The sequence below is a fragment of the Leuciscus leuciscus genome (genome assembly GCF_965113295.1).
Source record: "Leuciscus leuciscus genome assembly, chromosome: 20".
Lineage (NCBI taxonomy): Eukaryota > Metazoa > Chordata > Actinopteri > Cypriniformes > Leuciscidae > Leuciscus > Leuciscus leuciscus.
The window spans coordinates 27,476,228-27,502,935 of NC_138744.1; the positions used below are offsets into that span (position 1 = coordinate 27,476,228).

A 26,708-nucleotide genomic window follows, 5' to 3' on the forward strand; every position below is an offset into this window, starting at 1 on the left:
TTATTGTTGCGTGGCTACATAAAAGTTTAAGCATATGCATTGCCGCAATTGGTCTGACTGGCGCGTGTGAGAGACGAGGGTGCGTGTGTGTGTGAAGCGGTTCTTTTTTTAGGCTATACTCTCTTGCAATTGAACGTGAATACGTTTACTTAAAAACATCAAAGCTAAACATCATATCTAGTCAAACCGCATCACGACATCATCACTACAAATACAGTATGGGATTAAAATCAGTGAACATCAATGTGTATAGGCTTAGGCACGGGCGGAAATATTGGCGCTGGGTCCAAAAAAATGCGGGACAGAATCGTTACCTCTTTTCAGCGACGCTGGAAGGAAGCGATCCCAAACTTTAGACATTCTCTGCCGTTTATGGACATCTTTACTCTCCGCCATCGCGCCAACTAAATTCAAAATGTATCACGCGCTATGGTGTGCTTCCTGAACACTGAACAACGGTCCGTGTGAAATCAGATCCCTGCGCGTATAGTGCGCGTCATAGGAATTTAACGAGGCTTCGAGGCAGAGTTTTTGCCTCGAGGAATTTTTGTAATCGAGTAACTCGATTAATCGTTTCAGCCCTATTTTGCACATTCAAAAAGTCACATCTTAACACCTTCCAGTGGCCTTGTATGCATGTAGCCTCATTCATCTAGAACCCTGTCCATTCAGTCCTCTGAAAACATCACCAAAGACAAACGCGTACACACTGCGGGACACGCACACACATAAATAAAGGCTGGTGGCTGAAGTGCAGCTTAACGTTCTCCGCTTTCTTCCACACTTCCAGCAGAGTCCCTCAGGTTCACCTCCCAGAGCGTCTCACGCCTGCTATAAATGACTTTATCTGACGTTAACTCTCACCAGAGCATCATGAAATGGCACACACACTATAGTCATTGCATTATTTGTTAATGCTTTTAGGGCTCAATGCTAAGGATTTTTTTCTATGGTTAAAATTGTTACTTTTTTTTCTAAATCTCAAATATGATATAGGCTAAGTAAAGTAAACGGGAATGAAATAAGAACAAATAAACAAATCACAAGCAATAGCACAAATAAATACAAAAGAACAAAGATACAAATTAAATAGGATGTTTTTTTGTTAACAGGTCTAACAGTAATATTCAGATTCAAAAAGTGAATAGACTAATAAATGTAAAACAACACTGCATTGTCTTCACTTTATAAAGTCATTATAGATTCATTAATTTCTCCTAATCGGCTACTTGTCAAAACAATACCTGTTACTCGGGTACTCATGGTTTATGTTACCGTTTTTAACAACGTATATTGGACAATGTGCATATATACATATATTAATAAAATTCATTCGAACACTTAGCCTAGGGGTATTATACAACATTAGCCTCCTCCATAAAACATTTCACAGGTCTTTAACAGTAAAAACAATAACTGGTCTGAACTCACACCACTTAGATCTTCACTCAACTGCTTCAAAATAGTTTTTAATAGAATAAGACAAAATTCATGTCAGGTCACCTTTTATTTATATAGCGCTTTATACAATACAGATTGTTTCAAAGCAGCTTTACAGTGATAACAGCGAAATGATTCAATGATGTAAATGGAGGTAATTTCGGCTGTACAGCAGCTACAATATAGTACAGGGGTCTCCAACCTTTTTTCATTTGAGAGCTACTTTTTAAAAATGAAAGTGGCCGAGAGCTACTCATGTAATACAATACTTAAATCTCTTAAATAATGTCTCATAACTCTCATATTAACAACTATCCAAACTGTTTTAGACCCAAAAGAGTTTTTGTAGGCCTATGTCACCCTTAAATGTCAGAGAAAAGAACAAAATCAGAGATACATTTTTATATAGAAAATTGTACTTTGCATATTATACTGTAAAAATACATAATTATAGTTGATTTTAGTTGATCATAGTTGATCATAACTAGAGATGAAATGGCATGAAAATTTCATTTATTATTATTTCATGACTAAAATGATCACGGTTATCACAGAATCCTGTTTAAAAAGTACTAATACTACACAATGAAATCATCTCACCAAGTTTTATGTCGAAAAACCAGCAAATAACAAATAAAATTAGCATCAATATACACTTTTTGTTTACATTAACATTAAATTAATAACATTAAAAATGATGACCATTTTAAAGGAGTGTCTTGCAACATGTTATCTACTAACATGTACAAGTTCAAATAAAGTTTTGACAAAAAAAGGTTTTATAAAAAGATAAACCTCACATATTTCAGCCTTTAAATCATTTTGTTAAAAAGAATGAGTCAAAAAAGATAAATTACTGACATTTACAATGCACTTTAGCTTATCTTTTATTATTAATATAAAAATTTGGTCAGATTTTCCCGTGGCGTCTGTCGTTGCTATGCAACCGTTGTTGCTAGGCAACTCTCCACAACAACAAAGAAGCTTTAGCCAAGTAGCTAATGGATTTCCACCACCGAAAAATGCTTGCTGTAGCTCTGCTACAAGATTTATTTACGGAAAAGAGAAAAACACCCGTAGTGTTTGGGTGCACCCCCATCCTTCATGTTGACTGAGCTTTCAATGTTGGTCCAAAAAGGGTGAAGCTGATTGGTTGGTTCTTGCCAAATGACCTGCGGTAAAATCTTAAAGGTTAGATTTTTGCTAATTTTTTGAATGAAAGATCAAAAGGATAAACAATGCTGATTTATTTTTTACAGCCATTTTTGATCATATTTACCAGGGGTGCCATTAATTCTGACCACAAGTGTATATGTAAAATAACATGATCATCAAAATAAAACCGCAGTACAGTCTTTCTACAGTATATAAAGTTCAAAGTACTGACATTTGTACTGTTGTCTGACAGACAGTTTGTACTATTCAAACAATCAGTACGTGCTCAATGGAGAGTGTGTGTGGCTTATGGTATGCGTGTGAACAGTCTAATGCAAATATATCTTGGTGAGATATTAATATAAACAGTCAAATGGATCAATGCATTAAGCCTTGGCAGTACATTAGGCTAATAGGCCTGCCACTGTCTATTATATCATTAATATTAATAAAGCAACAATACTGGCAAAAGAAAAAAACTAACATACACACACTGCATTTCATTTATTTCTTCATTACTGACTGTTTGCTCGAATAATGATTTGAAAAACCTTGTAACATTGTTTACTTGAGCAATACTTTAAGGCAATGTGCCATTGTTTTAACTTGTTTATAGTAATATTAAACTATTTAAAGTATTTGTGTGCTTTAGTAGTAGTGCTTTCGTTTTTGTTAGCATTGGAATCAATATCTAGAGAATGACAATTTCACTGCTATTATTATGGATTAAGTTGGTATCAAGACATCTCTAACCAATAGAATGAAACTGGCAAAAGTGAAGATTGGATAGACCCTGCAAAGTGTCACTCAAAAATGTTCAGAAAAAATACAAATGATTTCCCACAATTTTGTCAGAAAAACCAGAGGCCAGCTGACAGCTCATAGAGCAAAAGTGTGAGTTTGGTTCAAAAAGATTCGAGAGACAGCTAAGTTTAGTATTCACACGCTGTTTGACAGGCTTTTAGTATGTGTGCGCTTTGAGAAAAGTGCATGTTAGAACCACACATCAGCAAGCGAATGACATGTTTAACCGGCAAGGCTTTAAAAGCACATGCAAATAATGAACGTTTGTGCATTGCGGTGTCTCGTGAGTGTAACTCTACCTCTACAGTATGTTGGGACGGAGGCGCCAGAACTGCAACTGATAGAATACACTGTAGCACGATACTACGATATTTCTTTATATTTCGTCCACGATCAAAAATCGTGATGTCACACAACCCCTAAAGTGACGCATGTGCGCAATTTCCAACGAAAACCATCCTGACAATTCTAAAATATAAATGCTCGTAACAGAATTATTTTTGAAAGATCGTGTGACTGGAGTAATGGTTGCAGAAAATTCAGCTTTGGCCATCACAGGAATAAATTACATATTTTTTTTAATTAATTTTTTTAACAATATTACTGTTTTACTGTATTTTTGATCAAATAAATGGAGTCTTGGTGAGCATAAGAAACTTCATTCAACACGCTCACTGCTCTCGCCCAGCTAATTAGGTGCTGAGACCTATGTATCAATCCAAAAATGCAAAAAAAAAGGTCTGCAATGACGAAGGCAAAGAGCCAAAGAGTTTAACTATCTCCTGTTTATAATAAACGATTTTTTAGAGTGCAAACCTTTTTTGCATTTTTGAGCATAAGAAACTTAAATGTTTTATTTTTATTTTTACAGACCCCAAACTTTTGAACAGTAGAAATAGAAATCGAAAGAAAGACTGACCCCCGCTTTAACCAACCTTTAGCAAAGACTGAAGTCTCCAGGACTCCTCTGACTAGCCCTGTGTGGTGAGGTATAGGCCTACATCAGTATCGGGATAGGCTAGTTTATAGTGAAGGACTCTATGCATGTGTTAGAGGAAATGATGCGTTCTTTCTGTCAGAGCCCCACACTGCTCTTCTCTGAGCCGCTCTGAAGATAGTTACTGGTGCGGTGAGCTCACCAGAGAAAGTTGCCAAGTGACTAATCCCCAATCACTAATTAAAGCACCAGCGAGGCACATATGCTGCCTGCACGCTTACACGGGTCCCACCACAACCAGGGGACCTCTACCCTCCTCCTGCGTCTCTTTCTTCTCTGGGTTGGAAAGGGAGGGAGCAGAACATGAATGTACCATGAGATGGATGGTGCAGGCTATTAAAGGAAATGGAGGAACTATGTTTAGAGTGGCGTCTTTTGGTGATTTTTGCCTGATACAAGTGTGCAATGTGAAATCCACCCAGAGGGCCGCTGGTTGCTATGGTAACCCCTGCTGCCGCTGTTGATCCAGGTGTGTCCGGGACACGTGAGGTTTTCAGGAGACGTGTGCCCCCTGTTCAGATCACTCATCAGACCTGACACAAGCACACAAGAACACAAGAACAAGACCCCAGGTGCCGGGCTACTGATGCGTTCCACTCTTTTAGCGCTCAACAATCATTTGTTTTGTTGCTAGGCCCAGTCAGACAAGTAGTTCAGTTTGTGCTTGCCCAGACAATATTTACACACACCGTAAATAAATAAATTACATAATATTAATGCGTAATAAATTCTAAAAATGTAACCGATGTTTTACTTACTATTATTATTATTATTATTATTATTTAATACATTTTGTGTCAGAAAAAAGACATATTTTTATTAGTGAAAAAAAGCTAAACAAGTCTGTAACTTTTAACAAATACTCTTTTTTTCCTTATTTTTATTTTTTTGTAAATACATTTTTCATTTGGAACACTATTTTATATACAGTACCAGTCAAAAGTTTGGAAACGTTACAATTTTTTATGTTTTTAAAAGAAGTCTCTTATGCTCATCAAGCCTGCAGTAAAAAAACAACAAAAAAAAACGTAATATTATGAAATATTATTACAATTTAAAATAATGGTTCTCTTTTTTAATATACTTTAAAATGTAATTTATTTTTGTGATGCAAAGCTGAATTTTCATCAGCAAGTACTCCAGTCTTTGGTGTCTTATGATCCTTCAGAAATCATTCTAATATGCTGATTTATGATCAATGTTGGAAACAGTTGTGCTGCTTAATATTTTTTTTTATAACCTGAGATACTTTTTTCAGGATTATTTGATGAATAAAAAGTTAAAAAGAACTATATTTATTTAGAATAGAAATCTTTTGTAATAATATACACTACCGTTCAAAAGTTTGGGAACAATAACTATTTATTTTTTTAAGAAATTAGTACTTTAATTCAACAAGGATGTGTTAAATTGATAAAAGGTGATGGTAACGATTTATATTGTTAGAAATGTTTTTATTTTGAATAAATGCTGTTTTAATGAATAAATGCTGTTAACGTTTTACTCATCAATGAATCCTGAAAAAAGTATTCCAAAAAAATATATTAAACAGCACAACTGTTTCCATCATTGATAATAACTGAGTATCAAATCATCATATTAGAATGATTTCTGAAGGATCATAAGACACCAAAGACTGGAGTACTTGCTGATGAAAATTCAGCTTTGCATCACAAAAATAAATTACATTTTAAAATATATTAAAAAAGAGAACCATTATTTTAAATTGTAATAATATTTCATAATATTACTGTTTTTTTTTTGTTTTGTTTTTTTTTAACTGCAGGCTTGATGAGCATAAGAGACTTCTTTCAAAAACATTAAAAATAGTAATGTTTCCAAACTTTTGACTGGTACTGTATATATATATATATATATATATATATATATATATGAAGAGTTCAGATGCAAAAGCCTCTAAATGCCATCTGAAATTTTCTTATAGAATGATCATTTTTATCAAGCTCGTATATTTAAATTCAATAATTTCACTTAAATGGCAATGAAGATTACCTATTAATTGTCATTTAAGTGAAATTACTGAACTTAAATACACAAGCTTGATAAAAATTATCATTCTATAAGAAAATTTCAGATGGCATTTAGAGGCTTTTGCATCTGAACTCTTCATATATATATATATATATATGTATTCATGGGTTTCATCAGGTCCCTTTCCACAGGTGTATTAATCAAGCACAATGCAGTCTGCATTCATAATCTAGGTGCTTGATTTTATACACCTGTGGAAAGGGACCTGATGAAACCCATGAATATGTGTATATATTTATGTATATGTGTGTGTGTACTGGCTATATATTAATAAAAAGTAATAGAAATAATAGAAACAATAATTGTATTTTTTATTTTAAAGAATAAAGAATAAGAATAATAACAAAATTGTATATTTTATAAATTAACAAATAACTATTATACAACATTTTTATGTGTCAGAAAAATCTGTATATTTTTCTTTAAAACTTTTAAACAACTTACATCAATTAATTTATTAAGTTGGAACATTAGCTAGAAATTGCCATAAACCAACATCTATTCATAAACGCACTTTATTTGAAAAATAATAATAATAATAATGGTTTATTTATTTAGAATTATTTTGTGATTTTAAACTCATTCAACTGATCAGTTCTTCCAAAATTATTAAATCGTTCTCACAATTTGAACAACTGCTTATATATTGTATTAGCCACCTAGATAACATTGCCTTGGTGATTGAAGTCAGCTTTGGATGCCAGTTATTTTTTTCCTTCTCTGCTCTTATCAAGATTGCATTCCCTGGTGCTTTTAACGGATTAAATGTTTTGGTTCATCTGTGTGTGTTTTTTAAACACTGAGGAGGACTCGGTTAATATCAAGCAACATCAGCTGGTGTCTAGTTGCGTGAGCTGAGAACATTATTAATGTCTAAAAATAAAATCGTCCGCCCTTCCCCAGTTGGTATTCTCTGTTGTCACAGGTGTCTATGTGCAGTGATTGGGCACTTTATATTTTTTGTGTGCATGTTTTTGCACACAACTTCCTTGTGCAGTCACACACACATACACACACACACACACACCTTTGTCCTTAGACAGTGATTATTTTCAATAGCTGACCTTTGATTCAGTAGGACTCTTTATTTTGTGTAAACACACAGGAGGAGTGCGTACAGTGGTCAGAGGTGATGGGACAAATGAAGGCAAAGCTTTCCTCTTCCTCATGAACCAATTGCTCTCAAACAAGGATGTGCTACAAATCTGTCGCTTTCAGTTCCTGCTGGAGCATCAGTTGAAGCACACAGATGCCACAGACATACAAAAAAAACCAACTCAAACTGAGTCCTGCTCTGAAACTTAAATAGTCCTTATTGTTTTGGTCCCCTTGGGTTCAGGTCAGCAGTCGCACAATGTTATGAGACCATTGGATGGGTTTGGTGTGGGTGTTACATATTCAGCAAAGCAAAGGTCTTGTGTGTTTTAGTTAATACGTCACATGTGGCATCCTTGTCAGCGTTCTAAAAGTTTCTTGAAATTAAATACCAAATGCTTTCATAATTTTCTATTTAATGAAATTACTTTCATTTGTTTTTATATGTTGTGTAAGTGTCCAAACACCCTGAGCTATTGTATATGTCACTAAAAATCAGTTTTGACTTGTTATATAAGCATAGGGTAACTAACATTTAACCAAATGTTTGTTGAAGGTACTTTTTATCACTTAACCTTTTGGGAAACAGAGTTGGACCATTTTTCTTTAGCTTGATGAATTCGACTTTCTGAAAGCCAATTGGCCATGAGTCTTATGCAGTAGTAAAAGCACCAGTGTGTTTGAAACTGTCATGCTTTCTGTAATGCATTTCTGCAGATTATGTATTACTATTACTCATACTTGGGGTCAGAGAATTGAACAAAATGTCGGTGAGTAACTCAAACCACACTGTATTTTATTATGAAAATGTATGATAGGACTCTAATTGTGTGATTCATTATGTCGTGCCATTACTTTTCTATGGTTTTCGACCGGCGGATAATAAAACCTGCAAAACAATGCCTATCTAAGGAGGACTTCAGCCATACACTGTAAAAATATCCTATTAAATTTACGGTAAAAAAATGGCAGCAGTGGTTTCCATAAATATGGTAACAATGTTAAACACAAAGCCACATGATGAATCAGAGTCCGTCGTAAGTGGCTGGTGCATAAAACAAGGTAATAATTTACAAATTATTCACAAAAGTCATCAGGGTAACACACGACACAGAAATAATGCCATGAACATTAAAGGTAAACTATGTAACTTCTGACCCTCTAGCGGTTGAAACGAAACTGCATGCATTCTGCAGAAGAACATTGTTTTGGTTGTGGTTTGGCTCTGCGTGACTGCGGATGAATATGGTTATCCTACTTCTCATAAAACATTCACTATACTAGGCTTAAGAGATATAACCAGTTTAGTTGGAAAGGATCTCAAGCTGACTTACTGAAGACATTACTGTAGCTATACTCATTAATAGACACGGTATTTCCCTGATGTATTTACTCATTGTGTTAATTTTGTTCATTTTGAACAAAAAAAAGATAGTGCCTTTAACTAAAGGACAAAATGTAACACAAAACACCACGATGTACATTCCTGATATAGCCTAAATAATGACAAAAAACTAAATTATTTGTATAAAAATATGATCACGTGATGTGTCATTCAATGACTTCTGGGACTTCTACTGGTTTTCAACATAAATTATATTGTAAAATATATTTTTTTTTTTTCTTTTACGTGCAAGAACCATACATTTGACATTATTTTGCAGCAAAATTACAGAATGCAATTTTAAATGCTTTTTTTTTTTTTTTTTTTTACTGTATATGAAACAATTATCAAGATTGTATGTTAGCTTATACATATATATAAATGACCTAAAGTCACACCATCCGCATTTAGACTGTTGCACCTGTGTTATGTAATAAGAGCTCACCTGTTGCATTCAACAAGAGAGCATGACTGTCATTCCTAAAAGCTCCCATAGTGGGATCTCATACTGAGCTGGATCTTCTCCTTTAAAGTCGGCATGAAATCAAAATTGACACTATTGTTAGTGCACAATTAACCACTGCAGTTTTCCGTTTGAGCTTTTTTTCATCTGAATTGTAGAGAGCTCTAGTTTACGGCAAACCCCAGAGGTCTAACATGCTGATTTTTCACTCACATTATGCATGTATGGAGCAGTCGGGAGAGCAGCATCCGAAGACTGTGGGAGACATGAGCGGTACGGGCTTGTGCTTTCACACAGATTCAGGATAGAAGTGTTTTATACATTTTGTAAGAAATGCTAGTGTGATTGATTACTGGAGTGACATTAAGTGTTTGTCATGTTTAAATGTTTTTACATTTTAAATGTAGCTTTTATTTTAGATTTTTTGAATCTACTTGACTTGATTAATTCATGTTATTTTAGGTGTTCAGCAGGGCATTGAGAGGCTTAAACAAATCATTTGAGATTTAGAGCTGGAGTGTGTATGTGCTCTTCATGCTATCGAATTATACTTGGATTACATTATGCTGTAAATATTTTATGTTTAGTGCAGGCGTTTCTAGTGCCAAGGTTGTGTAATAGTCTTAAGATGCCTCCAGGCTTGAGTATTGTCCAGCCCTGAGGTTAAAATAACCCAGGTTTTGCATAATGACTGGGTAGAGCCACCAAATCCTGGCATTATGTATCCCAATTTTCATGCAGAAGGAACTGGTTGAATGTTCAGAAGGATATTAATCCACAATCTGAATTGTGATGCAGCCTGGAAATAACTCCATGTTGGTTCGTCTGGCCAGAGGAGAACTGGACCCCGACTGAGCCTGGTTTCTCCCCAGGTTGTTTTTCTTCATTCTGTCACTGATGGAGTTCTTGTGAGATTTCTGGAGATCTTTGCCACTGTCGCCTTTTGGCTTTCTTAGTTGGGGACACTTAATATTCTGTAATATTATTGACTTGACTGCACTGACACCTCCATTCAGTTTCTCTCCATAGGGAAATTGGTTTTTAACAATAACTTATAACCTTTAAAGACAGCCCTACTGTGAGCATTGAGGTTGTTAATCGATGGCATTTGCTTCCGTCTTAGCCGCTAGCCTGCATTATTTCAACTTAGTTTTAAAATAATCGTGTTTATCAGCAGAATTCGTGGTGAAAAACTATATAACCCATGATGCTGTACAGAAAATTCCACCTATCAGAGAGTCGAAATTAGCAAAACATGCTCTCAGATACTTAAATATTTGAAAATATATGTGCACTGTGACAACGAACCGTGAATAGATCTGCATCTGACGGCTTGACACAAAGAAAAGCACTCTAGACATCACGGGACACAGTGGTGTTGGCATCTGTTAAAGACTTGCTACAGTTCTACTGCAGACTTCACAGACTGTGCCATTGTTTCTTTATAAGGGAACTACATTTGAAGTTCATCCACAGCTGACAGACAGAGCGCCACAGATGGACTCGTACACTAAAGCAGCCCTTTGTTTGGCCACAACCCATTAGTCTTTGTCTAGAGCTGGGGTGAGTGTGTTAGAGGCATTGTCCTGTAGCCAAATGCATTCATATTTGAAATACACAGACGGTGAAACGAGTTGTTTGATTTATTTTGCTTTGATTGATCTTTTTGATGGGCCAAAGAGCTGTGAATATCAGATTTTGTCTCTGAATGACTTCGTATTGTTATGATTCCAGTATCTCGATGAGAGCCTCTGTGTCTTTGTTTGTGTTGCGCCTTTTGTTGCAATTTATTTTCTCTAACGAATTGGAAAAGGCATGATCTATCAATAACCTGATTATGATTATTATAATAGTGTGCTGAATAATAGTGCCCTGTGTTATAATTGAAGCCATCAAGTGAATAAAGGTGCCTTCACAGGATACGTCTACTTTTTCCAGCACGTTTAATTCGATTGAGTTAAGCGTCAAGCGTTGAAACAATGATCAAATTATTCCAACTTTGCCCCTTTCTGTAGATCTTTAAACGCGCAGCCTGATAGTTTGGATTATTGTTTCATAACATATGCAGTGCCACTTAAAAATAAACAAAAAATTTTAATCTGCGTATTAATTAAAAAAAAAGACAAATAAATATACATATTTAAAACTTGAATTCATGTAGTTAAACAAACATAACATTAATAACATTGATACATCACATTACAAGTTACAAATTAATTGACATTTAAATCTGTTTATTTAATTCTCATTAACAATACAATTAAATAATTATTAAAATCATTAATTAATTCTGTCATTTAATTACTTAGCCTCGTCGCTCCACTCAAGGGGATATATTTTAATAACAAAATATTAAAAATTACTTTTTGCATGATAAAGTTTAATTCAGAATAAAAAAAAAATAAAAAAATCATAGAGGCACATTCAAATCATTATGTTTATGAATTACATTTTTAAAGGATATTTGAATGAATTAATAGATCCGGTGCATGGGGAAAAATAGACACATTAGTCGGTCAGCCCTGTGTTTAAAGGCCCACTGACACCAAGGATGAGAACTATAACAATAACTATTTTAATACTTTCTAGTGCCACCATAAATGACCTGTTTAATACAAATTTAAGAATCAGAAATGGCAGCACTCATACAATCACATCGGATAATTTAAAGTCCCCCTTCGGTGAAAATCAAGCTTTAATGTTTTAACACTGTATATGTGGTGTTTTTAATATGCTTTAAGACAAACCATGTGAAAATCCATAGGTCAACACCATTGTTTAATATTTTCTCTCTAAAACTGTAGTGAACCAAAGACGGTCTCAAAAACGTGGTTTGAAATCGCTGGCGTTTCTGACGTCGCAAACTGCCTTGCAACCAATCAGGTCAACGTGTGATCGCCAACAAGTGGATCTCTGAGCTGGTGTGAGTGGAGGCGGGGCTCATTAGCATATTTATAGAACCGCATATATAATGAAGCAAGGGTGTAGAGTTACATTCAAGCTATTTTAAGGCATGAAAAAAGCGTTTAAATATATCATTTTAGTGATCAAAGATGAGTTTCAAGGGGGGAAAAAAATACTACAGGGGGACTTAAAACCTCTTTGCTCATATGTAGAGCATGCTGTGTGTTTGCCCTAATGTGAATGGTAGAGTTTGACATACTTCAGGATCTCTGGCTATAGAAAATACCTCTTGCTGGGCCAGATTTGTTTCTGATCCATCTGTCTGTCAGTGGTCAGAGCACAACCTGTGGCCCGTGGGTGTACAGGTCATAACAGCCGAACAGTCCCAGCAGGGACAGAAACGGTCCGGAGCCACATAACCACGTCTGCTCTGAGCCTCAGGTGTACTTCTGCACACTCCACAGCAGATTGGAGCTCTCCGCGGGGCCATTATCAGATAAAACATCTCCCATTACCTCCTAGTAATGCACCCCTGCCATCTGTGCAAGCTCGAGCAAGAAATCATGCCTCTTCCATTTTCTTGACTGTGTTGTCAATTTCATAAATGGGGCTGTTAAAGTGGTGCTTCTTGCCAATGCGAACTGCAGTGCCACTGCCACAGTTGTGCCGACATCCTCTGAGAGTGAAGGGCTAATGGAAGTTTTGCTTAAACTTCTTTTTCATTAAAGTTACAGCTGTACTCGGAATTTCTGATTTGAGATTAAGTTGTGAATGTCACTGTAACTGCTCATTCAGTGTTTTATTTTATTTCTATGCTGTTTAGTTATTGAACATTCCGTAGCATTTGTTAATTACTTCCCATGTGTTTTGACAGGCTGGGCTCGTGTGGTAGATTTTGGCTGCGACAAAACAATTTTTCTTATTCTGTGGCCCACCCACACTGCTAAATTGATTTAATGTCTGCTAATGGGCTCAACCACTTCTTCCAAACTGTGTTCTTTTCGACTGCTCACCACCAAAGTGCACATTAGATGCTGCATGATTACAGAAAAATTTTAATCAATGAACATAATCACATACCTTTAAAGCTACAGAGTTTTACTCAGGGAACTCAGGGAAAAATCCAGGAAAATACCCGTGCCAGGCTAGTCATTCCAACTTCCACCACCTCACAAGATGATATTTGACTAAATTACATGCATACACCCACAGAGTTTCCCCAACTGTAACCAGTGGCGATTAAATTAATTTATTGTCACAAATGTTTATTTTTCGCAACTATTTTAGTCAGTCTAAAACCCTGTATTCCAGTCCTAGTTTTTTTTCTGGTTCTCGTTCACACAAAAATAAACTGTCCATTTATTTAAATCTTTCTTCTTTAGCATAATACATAAAGAACAGTTTGAGATTAAATGAGTGACAATGATGACAGAATTTATTTTGGTGTGAACTAATTAAACATTGTGTTCACACATGGTACATTTAATTGGCTCTGAAACTGAATTCAGTTTGTTTCCCTTTTCCTCAAAACGCTCCATTTCAATTCGAATCGTGTGATTATTCGTGTGACTATCGAATAGTCGTGATGATAGTTTTTCACTTTGCAGTGAACTATTTCTTTAAAATTGTGTTCATACTTTGTACATTGGAGTTTGAAACCAAAATCAGTTTGTCCCCCTTTCCTTCAGTATGCTTTTTTTTTCAGATTGAATCATACAGTTCTTTTGTATGCAATCATGTTTCAATGACAGCTTTCGCACTAATCAAAGTAACCGAAAGTTATGGGTGGTTGAAAACAGGTCCGCACCAAAACCAGAGACACAGCTGCTGATTTCTTGAGAAGCATAAATCAAAACTGAACATAAATGCAAATAATGTGCCAGATGTTATTCTTTGCCAAATTCTTGCTTGTCATTGAAGGTGTGTAGACCTTGACATGCACTCATGCAATCAGTCACGCTTACCGTGAACCAGTTTAAGGTGTCAACCACAAAAAAAATTGTGTTATGCATTACATTTGGTTTGTTTCATTCTGCCTGATTACATTTTCACCCTCTTCCCTGTAGATATCTGGAGTCTAGGGGTCATCCTCTTCATGCTAGTGTGTGGTCAGCCCCCCTTCCAGGAGGCCAACGACAGCGAGACCCTCACTATGATCATGGACTGCAAATACACTGTACCTGCCCACGTCTCCAACGCCTGCAAAGAGTAAGTCACTGCCTTAACCTCTGTCTCAGACCCAGTCGGATCATCTCTGGCATTTCCTGCATCTTGAATTTTGACGATTTTTCCCCTAGGCTATTGAGACATAATGGCTTTTTGGAGCATTTCATCGTACATTCATTATATAGAAAGCCAGACACAGTATTGTTGACATGGATGTTAATGAGCTACCTCAGACAGACTTGGAATGACCTTCGAGGAATCGAAATATCTGTCTTGCTCGACTTTTCTTTTTTCTTTTTTTTTTTACTTCTGTGACTAGTTTGAAAAGGTCTTAAGCTGTCACGATTATATGAGTTTTGTCAGTTATTAATTGTCATACAAATAATTGCAATTCATAATTTAATTCAAGGGTGGCACCACTACTCCAAAAGTGGTGGGGCCAAATTGTATGTTTTTAGGGTGTATAATGGGGATTATGTTCTTCATTTTTTATAAAATACCATTGTCAAAGATGCTCTTTAAAGCTAAACGCAGACTTTTATGGCTCCAAGCCATTAAATGGATTGGACTGATGAATAAAGCATGAATTTGATGTAAACAATAGCAGTTAATGGAGGGAATCAACTATTAGCCCTACAGTTATGACAGCATGAAATATTTAAACCTGTACCATTTTACATTGACTATAGTAGTAGTAAGTAGTAGCATTAGTTATAGTGTTTTATCCTGAAAAATAGTTAATAACCTTCTAACCCAGACATGCAAGTGCTGTTCTCCACAAGTATAGTTGTATGACTTGTTTATAATAGCACACGTCATGAATAGCTGCATTTGGTGTCCTTGACACTGGCTAGGCAGTACCTCATACAAAATACACAAAAAATAACATATTCAAATGTTATTTGTAAAATAACAAATATTAGTAGGCCTATTCAATGTCCTGGACATGACTGCTAAGTACAAAATTAGGCCTACATGCGTCAAGAGATTTATTGAGTTTTTCTACAAGGTATACGGAGGCATCCCTTATTTAGCAGGGTTGAAGACCTAAGGTAAAAAGAGATCTGATGTGTCCTTAAGGTGTCAGGGTGCTTGTGATTGGTTGACCGGGAGTCAGAGTTTGCGTTGTGATGTTAGGCTGCTGCAGCCAGACTGATTGTATTGAGGCAAACAGCACGGTTATGTAACTGATAAGCTCCGGGTATCTTTACAGAAGCCAAAACCAACCTTTCTCATTCACTCACCATATTTTCCCCCCTCCGCTTCAAACTGCGTCGTTTAGCTCTCACTACTAGCTATCTCTTGCGGTTTGTCCTCAGGAACTTGCGTGTCAGGCAAGTCTCTGTTTTTTTTTCTTTTTTCTTCAGTTCTTTGTCCGGGCTGTGTGAGCACACATGTTTAGTGTTAACATCTTTCAGAACTACTGCCAACAGCTAAAATTAGACTCTGCTTATATCATAGCTTAAATGGAAAGTCTGTTCACAGAGAAACAGCGCAGAACACACACATGCATACGTCCAGCTGGTGGACACGCTACAATCTGGTCCAAAATGGTTTGTGTGATTTACATGCCCTGCCACTGTTTGAGCAGAAATTTATCTTGGAACATCTTTTGAACAGTCTCTCCAGCTGTAACTGATTTTCTTTGCAATATATGCAAATTAATTTGCATGACATATGGTGATTATTTGCAATTAATTGCATGTATTAGTATTTGCTCCCAAATTATTATCAATACAAATTTAAATATTAAAAGATTTTTCAAGACATGAACACCAAACCATTGAAAAAAATATAGCAAAATCTGGCTTTAGAAATTAATTGTTTAGATTTTTTGTTTTATGTTTATGTAATTGAACATAAGTCTATTATCTTCTATATTGACTGTAAAATGTTTTACAGTCGACCGGACAAGTAGCCTGATTAGAACTTTAATAAGAAAAAAATAACTAGGAAATCACCAAAAGGAGAGAATGACTCAGATTTTATTTTTTTAAGTTGCAATCGATAGTGGATAATAAATGTATTACTGACGGTAACAATGTTGTGCTGTTGAGGCTCACGCAGCCTCTCGAGGAGAAATCGAAACAAATAAGCAAAGCTCACTCAAAAGAAACTCCGTTAACAACATACTGCCTATAAAATGTGCCGTCTTTATATTTTCAACATATGATACAGTTGACGAGTAGAACTGTATGATAGAGTTGCCCTCACATGACGAGTGCTGTTTTCCTGAATACCATCACGATTGAAAATTTGACATTGATTTCATACAACAGTTCAATAAACAGTTGAAAGTCACTTACATTTTAGATGCAATATTGACGGTTTTTGTTCTGTTTCAGCAGCGAAAATAGTTCCAAACAAAGATCACAGCAGAGCGCGCATCTCACAGCAACACTCAGCCGTGTTTTCATTACTGAATGATTCAGCGTTTTGACTAGGGATGCACCGATCCACATTTTTTCACTTCCGATCCGATCCCGATACCTGAATTTGGATATCGGCCGATACCGATACTATTCCGATACCAGAGCTGTGTTTGCTTTAATATTATTATTATCATTATTGTTTATTTTATATGATGCTGAAATAAACTCCTCTCAACAGGCAAGTATGATATGTAGGCCTACATATTTATGCATGTATGGTAAGTATAAGGTCAGAAAAGGAAGTCAGAAAAACAGTAAATCCTGTTAACAGGAAAAATCCCATTCTGAAAACAAATATGCAACTGTAGGTCATGTCAATATTTATTACATTCCCAAAATGTCAAATACTTGAGTCTTGAAATATAAGAAAAGTGCAAGTGTAAACATCTTACACACACACACACTATCTAAAGGGTGATCCTCGCTCCGATGCTGTAACTCTCTCGATGAATGCTCGATCAACATCAGCCATGTGCAAACAGACAAGCGGATTTCGCCTCAGACGCGCGTCAATTTCGCTTCAAACTTTTGCTTTTTACGAGCGTCAATTTCGCTCTGGGCGCGCGAATGGATTCAAAATATTCAAGCGTCCAACTAGACGCGGCAGACGCGAATTTGACGCGCTATTCGCGTTTGGTGTGAACGCACAGTAACGTGGTGCTTTTTTAAATGTTTGATTGCATTCGTTGTGTTGTACGACGCGTGGGAGCTTCAACGAGCTCTGAATTACGGCTTTGCAAACATTGCATTTTGCTGTCTTGCTCTGCGGTGTTTCCAGTGTGAAGAATTTCCACACAGCGGCCGCAAACTGCGGAATGGATTTCCTGAGCGTTGGCGTGTCTCATAACTCTGTGTCTCATTGAGCCGCGCCTCCGTTCAGGAAATCCATTCCGCAGTTTGCAGCCAGCTAGCAGACTAGCCGGCGGGAATCACTTTTGGAGTCATTTCAGCAGACAACGTTAAAGCGCAGACATGACTCAAGGATATCGGATATCTCCGCAGGTTGGATCGGGAAAATCCGATACGTGAATTACGTTGGTATCGGTCCCGATACCGATACTGGATCGGATCGGCCCCATCCCTAGTTTTGACAAAGATAGTCAAAGATTCAATGACCCATTCATAAACATCTGTCTCATTCTGGAATAAATCAGGAATGTTCAGTTCACCTCCAGTTCAGTAATATTCTTGAATTTGCGTGCTGCAACCACCACCTTCAAATCCCGTTGATCCGTAGAGCCGAAAAGTTCCAGTTTTGTTTCATCGCACCACTTGTCAAAATTACCTTGGTACCGACATCAGGACTTTTGACAACACTAGTGGAGCGATGACTCAAAAAAAAAAAAAAACCTGTTGTCTTCACCGAGCACTTACACAGATACACACAGGAGACATGTTTTTGAAGCGTTGAACACAATGGCCAATCAGAGACATCTATGTTGAGTGCGTGAACGCAATGGCCAACCAAAGGTGTTTAAGAATCCGTTCAACAGTGCTCAAAATGCTAGAGGGAAATCCTGGTATTGTCACATTTGTTTAATTTCGGTACCGAAGTCTGTACTTTTGACAACACACTACGCTTGTTTATATAAATTGGAGCCGACTTTTCTTGTGCTTTTGGGTCAGTATTGGTGTACGTCTTGGAGTTCTGACATGCGTTTGGTATGCGCCTTACTGTGCAGCTGAAACCTCTGCGCCTGTTGCCACCAAGTCTTGCTGCAGGTCTTTTGCTGCCTTCTCAGAAATCTGGTTGCAGCCGTTGATAGCTGCCTTCTCTGGCCCGTCCGTCTAGTGTAACCACTGTTCCTTTAACTTTGAACTTGCAAATTATGCTTCCAACGTTATCTTTTTGTATCCTGTTCCTTATTTGTGAAGGGCGATGATATCTTTTGATGATAACTTTTTGGACTATTCTTTCGACTTAGTTCAGATATTTCATGTGTTCTAGCTCAAGCACACCTGGTCCAGTTAATGAAGCCCTTGATTAGTTGTATCAGGTGTGCTTGAAACAACACCTGTTTTGCAGATTTGTGCTGTTGTGAGGGATTATATTCAGGGGGTTGAATAATTTTGAAACTGCAGAAGTCGTTAAAAGTTGCATTTTCAGTTCGTTTTGGAGAAACCACTTGAAACATTTGTTGTGTTGAGCTATTTCAATTACTTTTGTTTGATTTGTTCACTGCAAACAGCTGAAAGTCTGTACATTTTGCCAATAAACCTGATTTGCAATGGGGGTTGAATCTACTTCTGATATTTACAGGATTATTGTTTTCTGATTATCACAGTCCCTGTTTAAGATAAATTTAAGTACCAAACGCATTCAAACAATTCAGAAAAGTTAGCTTGTGTTATGATAATGTTGCAGACTTTATCCTGTCATTATCACTTTCAGGGTGAACAAGGTGAAAACTGTGCGGCGGGGTAAGGAAATGTGTTGGGTCTTGATGTCGTTTCTCAGTGGGATGCAATTGTTTGGCTGTTAAAAGTTTCACACAATGCTCGGTTGGAAATGACATGAACAGTTGGGCCAATTTAGCACAGAAACAAAACCGGTAAATATTTCAGTACATATTTGCGTAAAGAGCAATTGATAAACTCAACTCATTGATGCAAACTACTCTTGGAATGAAAGGAATTTTAGGTTTTGTCTTTGTAAAGGTGACAGATTGTGACCTATTACAAAGATGTTGAGGTGGTTATTCAAAGATGCATCAGAATGACTTCAGAGTAACCTAGTTAAGCCAGTTTCTCAAATGACTGAGTCTCAATTAGAGCTGCACGATTCTGGTTAAATAGAGAATCACAAATTTTTCAAACAGTGATCACGATTCTCCCACGATTCTGAACAGACAACTAAACAAAATAACATGTTAATAAAATTTGAGTGGTGTGGTTGTGGCGCAATGGATAAGACACATACCTTTGGTGTGAGAGACCCGGGTTCGAATCCACTGTGAGACACCAATGTGTCCCTGAGCAAGACACTTAACCCCTAGTTGCTCCAGAGGCGTGCGACCTCTGACATATATAGCAATTGTAAGTCGCTTCGGATATAAGCGTCAGCTAAATGAATAAATGTAAATGTAATGTAATTACCTAGAGTTCTGAAAAAATATTAATTGACGCAGTCTATTTAAAACGTTTAATTAATCTGAATGAATTATTTTAACAACTGTTTGAATGAATAATTCAATGACTCAATCCTAAGTATTTCACTTGTTTCATTACTGGATGAATCATTGGTTTTGAACGAATGCTTTTCAATGACATTGGCAACACATTTTTTAGCAGTCACTTAACGCTACCCTGTGGCGTAACGATGTAATCGATACGATCTTTATTACTTTCAAAAGGTGTTTGCTCTTTTGATCGTTATCGTAGTCAACAGTGTTTATATCAGAACTATAAACTTTTATCATAGTAGCCAACTTCTGTGATAATATGAATATTTGTAACGCATAAATAACAAAACTACATGTTGTCGCATCTGGTTAGTAGTACATGGTGTTGAAGCTTAAGATAAATTTTTTTATGCATACGTTAGAAGCAACAACACAACATAGACCTGTAGAGCCAACATTAGTACATGGTAACAAGGTTAACACAGTAAGCTGTGGAAATGTTCACACGGAGAGCACAGGGCTGATTGGCTGTTGACATGCGAGCGAACTTTCAGTGGGGATCCAGTCAGGTCCAAAAGTTCACTGAGCTGAATCTCCTTCATTCAAAGTTATTTTGGTGTCCATGTCAAGATTTTTGTTAGATTTTTATTTATTTTTCAAATTTCTTGTATCTTACTTGATGAATTATTTTTTTTTATTAACATTTTGCAGTTTTTGCCTTTCATAGTCCTCAAATGAGTAGTCCCCTTTTTGTTATTATTCTCTGGAAGTTTAATAAATATGGTAATATTGGATGATAATCATTTAATGTGCAGCTCTCTCAAGTGATGCATGAAAAAATGTAAGCATTCCATTAGTGGTTTTATTTGTTCATTTTCATTTTTCCCTCAATTAGTTTTCTATTTTTGTCCTGTGCTTTCACCCTTCTCATTTTATTTATTCATTTTTTTTCCTCCACATTTTTTGGTGTTTGTCATTTTCATTTTCACAATGAAACTGCATCTGCTGCACAAACATGCTCTCTGTTACAGTGCAGTGTGGTAAATGTGAATTATGGCTTTATCAGCAAACTGTCTCCACTAAAACCAATATTATAGAAACGTATGGTTTTCTCTGAAAGGATTTCCTTTACCTTTCAGCATTATGTTTACATTCCATTACTTAAAGCATGCTTTTAAGCTCTTTAAATGTTCAGTAGATAAGAATAAACCTTAAAGTTTTTTTTTCCCCGTTATGTTAGAATACTTCCTAAAAATACAATTAAAAAAACGTGAGTAAACTTGATAAATCGCATACACATCACATTTTAGTATCGGTACGGCTCGCTTGGAACCTCAGCCGAGGTGGTACTAAAAAAATTACCGGGTACTAGGTAATTTAAACCCCCCCCCCCCCCCCCCAGAAGTGAGCCGTACCATGCAGTGAAAAAGCGCCATAATGCCTAGGGTTATTATCATTGTCTAAAACTAAAACCATTAAAAAATAATTTACTTGAACTGCAGCATATACACAGATGGCAATGTAATTAAGTTGTGCAATATGAGACAGCTATGAAGTATGATAAAATACATGATTCTCCTATTACTAAATCATTTCAGTGAAAATGTGAAAAGTGCAACATCTTGGTTAAATTCATTCATGACAGTCTTTATCAAAAGGTGTTCCACATCATTTTTATAATTTTATTTATGCTAGTTATCAAGGCAACATTTCTCAAGTTCTAAAATAGCTTAAATAAACTAAAATTAAAAACTAAATTTAGTAAAAAATTAACATTTGTTCATCTGTTAATGTTAATTTCAACATTTACTAATACTTTATTAAAATCTTGTTAACATTAGTTAATGCACTGTGAACTAACATGAACAAACAATGAACAGCTTTATTTTTATTAACTAACATTAACAAAGATTAGCAAAAACAGTAATAAATGTATTGCTCATTGTTAGTTCATGTTAGTTAATACATTAACTAATGTTTAATAAAGGAACCTTATTGTAAAGTGTTACCAACAAAACTATATAGCTATAAAAAAAAGAATAAAAATGACGACAACACAAAAACCTATTAAAAATGACAACACAAATTACTAAAACTTTCAATTTAAATTTAAAATGTCATTTTAATTAAAAAAACTTTACATTAAAATGAAAGCAGAAATGATAAAAAATGAAAATCTAATGAACTAAATTATTGCATTGCTCTTTAAAAACAGTGTTAACAGAAAAAAAGGAACCCTGGCCTGTGTGTCAACACAAGGAAAGATTCTTCAGCAACTAGAACTAGTTGCACTATCTGTCATTTTGTCTTAACATCTCCTCTCATCAGGGTGTGCCCTGCTCTACGTCCAACCCTGCGGGGCACTTCTGCAAATTCCTCCTGTGACTTTATTTTATTCCTTTTTCCGTGTTTAGTTTGGCTCATGCAGCATAAACTTGCAGTGTTTAAGACTGACATACACGTTCAGTGTGTAGTTTGTCCGTAAAAAGAGCCAGCTGTGTGATTTAGCCCTCTCTATACCCCTGGGACTGCTGTCGGGTTGCTTTCTTTCTCGCCGTTGCAGAATCACAGATGAATTTGATAGGCATTGCAGCACACCATGTGGTTAATACATGTACAAGCAGTGGTTGGCTCATCAACATCACTCTGCTTCCATCTGCCACCATTTTAATGTCAACCATTATTAACATGAATTATTCATCATTATTTGGTCACTTTTGTTTACTCTACATTCTTTGAGGAGAAAGAGGGTTTTGAATTTCATGTGGATCTCATCAATATTCTTGTTTCAACACTAAAAGAGAGCATAATTTGGATTGTTCAGCCTACAGCCTACATTTGTGCGCTGGATGTTGTGTCTTCTGTTATTTTACATGCAGTGATATCTGCTGTAGTTATCCTCGGAAGCCTCAGGAAGAGCGTAAACATTCCAAACAGATTTCTATGGTTCCTCCTGCAATGGCCTTTCCGCTAGCAGAGAGACTGGAGATAAATTTAGACTAAACAATCAAAGTGCCCATTTCTCAGCTGGGGTGGGGGGGACATCCTTTACAAATCTCTGCTGAAGTTGAAGTTAAGGCCTCGATATGCTCACGGCAAAGTTCTTTTTGTTCTTTTGCTTAAATAAGTTTGAAATATCTGAGGGAAGCTTTTAAATGATTATGTTTGTGCTGCGTGCTCCTCTCAATAACACAATAAACACATGATGACAGCAGTGAGAAAACAGCCATTAAAGGAACACTCCACCGTTTTTTCACATAGCACTTGGGAGCACTTCGACTCAGCGCAGTAAAGTCACGCCTGAAAAATCCTCTCCCCCTCTCCCTCTCACTTCTGTCATTAGAACCAACGTGACTTTTTACTGGGCCGAGTCGAAGTGCTCCCGAGTGCTATTCCGCCATACATTATAGTCATCCTTTTTACCCGCTTAGAAAAGCGCCACGTTTTATTTTGTGTCACCATACTTGGTTGTGTAACTACTCGTGTAACTGTATTTAAATAGGGAAAACGTGGAGGTGTTTGGTCGCTTCCAGGGGGGCAGGGTTTCATATTATTTTGAAGTTTCCCCGGGCGCCGCCATTGGCTAGCGGACCATCACCTGCTGTTAGCATCCCATTGACTCCCATTCATTTTGGCGTCACTTTGACAGCGAATAACTTTACATCTGAGGCGTTTAAAGACTCCATTTGTCCATTATTTATTTCTAAAGAAACACGAAAATGTATAAAAGGCTCCATTACCTTGAATCTTACGTTATGGCCCCGTAGAAGCAGTTTTTGTAAAAATAGGCTAACGATTGCGTCATAACCACGCGACTCTCTGTCGCACAGTAGAGAGATTACCGTATGGACAGGAAGAGAAGCTCGCTCGCAATCGGGGGGACGTGGAGGCAAAATGACAAAGTAATTCAGCAGAATACTTGGCAAAAGTTTCTCCTGCTCCTAGCTCATGGACACCTCCTACTCACACTCTCCGTCTCTGCAAGTTTTGGAAGGGAATGATTCAGATTTCTCTCGGCACAGCTACTAGTAGATAGACGGGTTGCTCTCGTCACATCTACGTCGTCAAGCTCAGTTTGAGTCTGCGCAGTACGCTCGACCATCAGGAAGTTAGTGCTTCTAATTGACTTCACTTGTCTCCGTCGAATCTAATGGGGTCGCTGTGTCCAGTTTATATACTGTCTATGGTCGCTTCTAACTTCATCTCTGTTTGGTCCCTAATGAATGAACTGGGCTAAGCTAAGTGCTATCAAAGTGTTGCCGCGCGCCAGAGCGATTGAGTGCACGCACTGAGATGAGAGAGGTATGTATCAACTCGTCTTAGTTAAGGGAATAACATAGTGCAATATGAAAAAAACGGTTGAGTGTTCCTTTAAGAAAGCTTCTGATCATATATATATGTATGTTTGTACAAGCTCTCGTTTATGTATAACTTTTTACAATCAATTGCTTTAAAGCAGTGTTTCTCAACTGGTGGGTTGCAAGACCGTTTTGAGTCGCGGAGTGTTCGATTTATTATAATTTTTATAGGCTATAAATGATCAAATTCCTAAAAAATATTGTGTCACGGCTTAATGACCATGGAAAATGTGGTTCGTCCCTTGGCCAAACCAGTTGAGAACCACTGCTTTAAAGCAAGCAGCTTTACAGTATTAAACATTAAAAGGTAGTGACAGTGTCGCTTTCAATAAAAACGACAACTTCAGTTTCTACTGTAAAAGCAGCTCTCCAGTGTGTTCATGTTTTTACTCACGTCTGACCTTGACAGACTGAACTGAAGAAATGATCTGAAGATTTCCACGTCAAAGAAGGCAGAGCCACAGAACACACCTACCTATTATGTAATCGATATGGTAGCTCAAAGGTGTTAAACAGCCAGAGCAAACTTTTCCAAAAGAATTGCTTTGGCAAGCTGTTTTCAAAGAACTTCAAACGAACTTCATTTTGGCCAGATTTTGTTCGAAATGCTGTCACCGGTTCGTTCTTTGATTTCTGTTGAAGTATATTGGGGCCTTACATTTCTGCTTCACTTTTATTTATCTTTTCCCCCTGGACTGTAGACATTCACTTTTACTTTGGGAATATAAACCTCCTCTTGTGTCCCAAATATGAGATGGCATGTGTGCTGTAAGTAAGCTGTAGTGGTCTGCTACAACACTACCGTTCAGCAGCGATAGAGTGATTATTAGGCTTGAGTAGCAGTCTTATCAGGGTTGCCTGCCATGCTGGAGATCCGTGCAGTGTGTGGAAGTGGTTGCTGACAGCAGTCTGGAATCATAGAGAGATAGAGCCAGTCCATGAATCCAATGCTGAACCCACTGCAGCAAGATGACAAATCACAATGTGACATGTTGACTGGTTTTTACTTAAAATTTAAGCTTTGATGTTATTAAAAATGCTTAACACTGCAGTGTGTCATTTCTTTAGCACAAGTGTCAACAAATGAAATGGTAAAACTTGTGAGGTTGTGTGTAGAGGCACATTGTCATGACTTTTTTCTTAGAAGTTTCTTATACTTTTGGATATTTTTGTATTTTATGTTTATTGTTTCAATGTTTTATGCATTGTCTTAAGTATGGTTTGCTGAATCTCCTGTCTGCACAAGAAATTTACCCTTGGGTACTAATAAAGACACCTTGACCTTGATATAGTTTTTTTCTAATATTAAGTTCTATATATTTTAAAATGGAGCAATTCCAATAGTGTCCTCTCACCATCGGTGCTTGGACCCTAAATATATACCTATTTAAATATTTATCAAAAGAAATTAATGGATTGGAATTTGATTTTAAATGTCTAAATTAATGTCTAAATCTCTTTATTGTTGACATTAAATATAATTGCTATGTTGGCAGCATTTTATTATTTCATATATGAGCATTTGATTTGATTCCTCCTTCACTTTAACTGTCTTGCGACTTGTCAGTGTCTCTCTGATTTATGTTTTAAGCTCTTTTGTTTGGATTTGGTTTTATCTCCAGGGCTTTTCAGACTGGGTATTTTAAGGAAATCGCGTCAGGCAGATTAATTTAGTCACTGCCTGCTTGCATAATATTCTCACTCTCATTAAACAACTACCTCTATTTTCACACATTTGATTCACATGTGAAATTCAAGCTATTGAGGTGCAGCCCTCCACTTCAACTGCAAGCTACTCAAATGTCTAGCTTTTGTGAAATCTCAATTTGTCTTTAGCTGATAAGAACATTGAAAATAGTAAAATGACCTTCACAGAGAGGCCGCGGACAGTTAGCAACTTGGCATAATTGTCATTACCAGATTGAGACAAGAGTGTAAATCCTCACAGAAAAGGAATAACAGTTTTAGATAAAAGCCTGAAGCATTTTCTTTTTGCAGTCTTTTTTCTACCAAGGAGTATAGAAATGGAAAACTCTTCTGTTGTATGAATATTTCATAGAAAAAATGTGTTAAAAACAATGACAGGTTAAAAGTATATAGTTGGCTATAAGAGCCAGAGAAATAAGCCATTTTAACCGCATAGTGATTATTAGATTATTATATCAATGACATCATACCCTCGATTTCTGGTTTTTATCTTGGAAACCATGGCGCTTTAATATATTATGTGTTTTATTAAAGGGATACTCCACCGAAAAATGAAAATTCTGTCATCATATACTCACCCTCATGTTGTTTCAAACCTGTATGAATTTCTTTCTTCTGCTGAACAGAAA

General features: G+C 36.5%; 2 protein-coding genes across 2 annotated transcripts in view; both read left to right on the forward strand.

Moving 5' to 3' along the window:
- Positions 1–14,353, forward strand: part of ddc (dopa decarboxylase) — a 229,050-nt gene extending 214,697 nt beyond the window's left edge. The window contains exon 15 of the transcript XR_014200730.1: positions 8,828–14,353. The gene's annotated coding sequence lies outside the window, so the exon portion shown is untranslated. The remainder of the gene's footprint in view (positions 1–8,827) is intronic.
- Positions 1–26,708, forward strand: part of snrka (SNF related kinase a) — a 55,723-nt gene that overhangs the window by 16,326 nt on the left and 12,689 nt on the right. Inside the window, exon 3 of the mRNA XM_082150295.1 lies at positions 14,361–14,502. Within this exon, the coding sequence (XP_082006421.1) occupies positions 14,361–14,502 (142 nt within the window). The remainder of the gene's footprint in view (positions 1–14,360; positions 14,503–26,708) is intronic.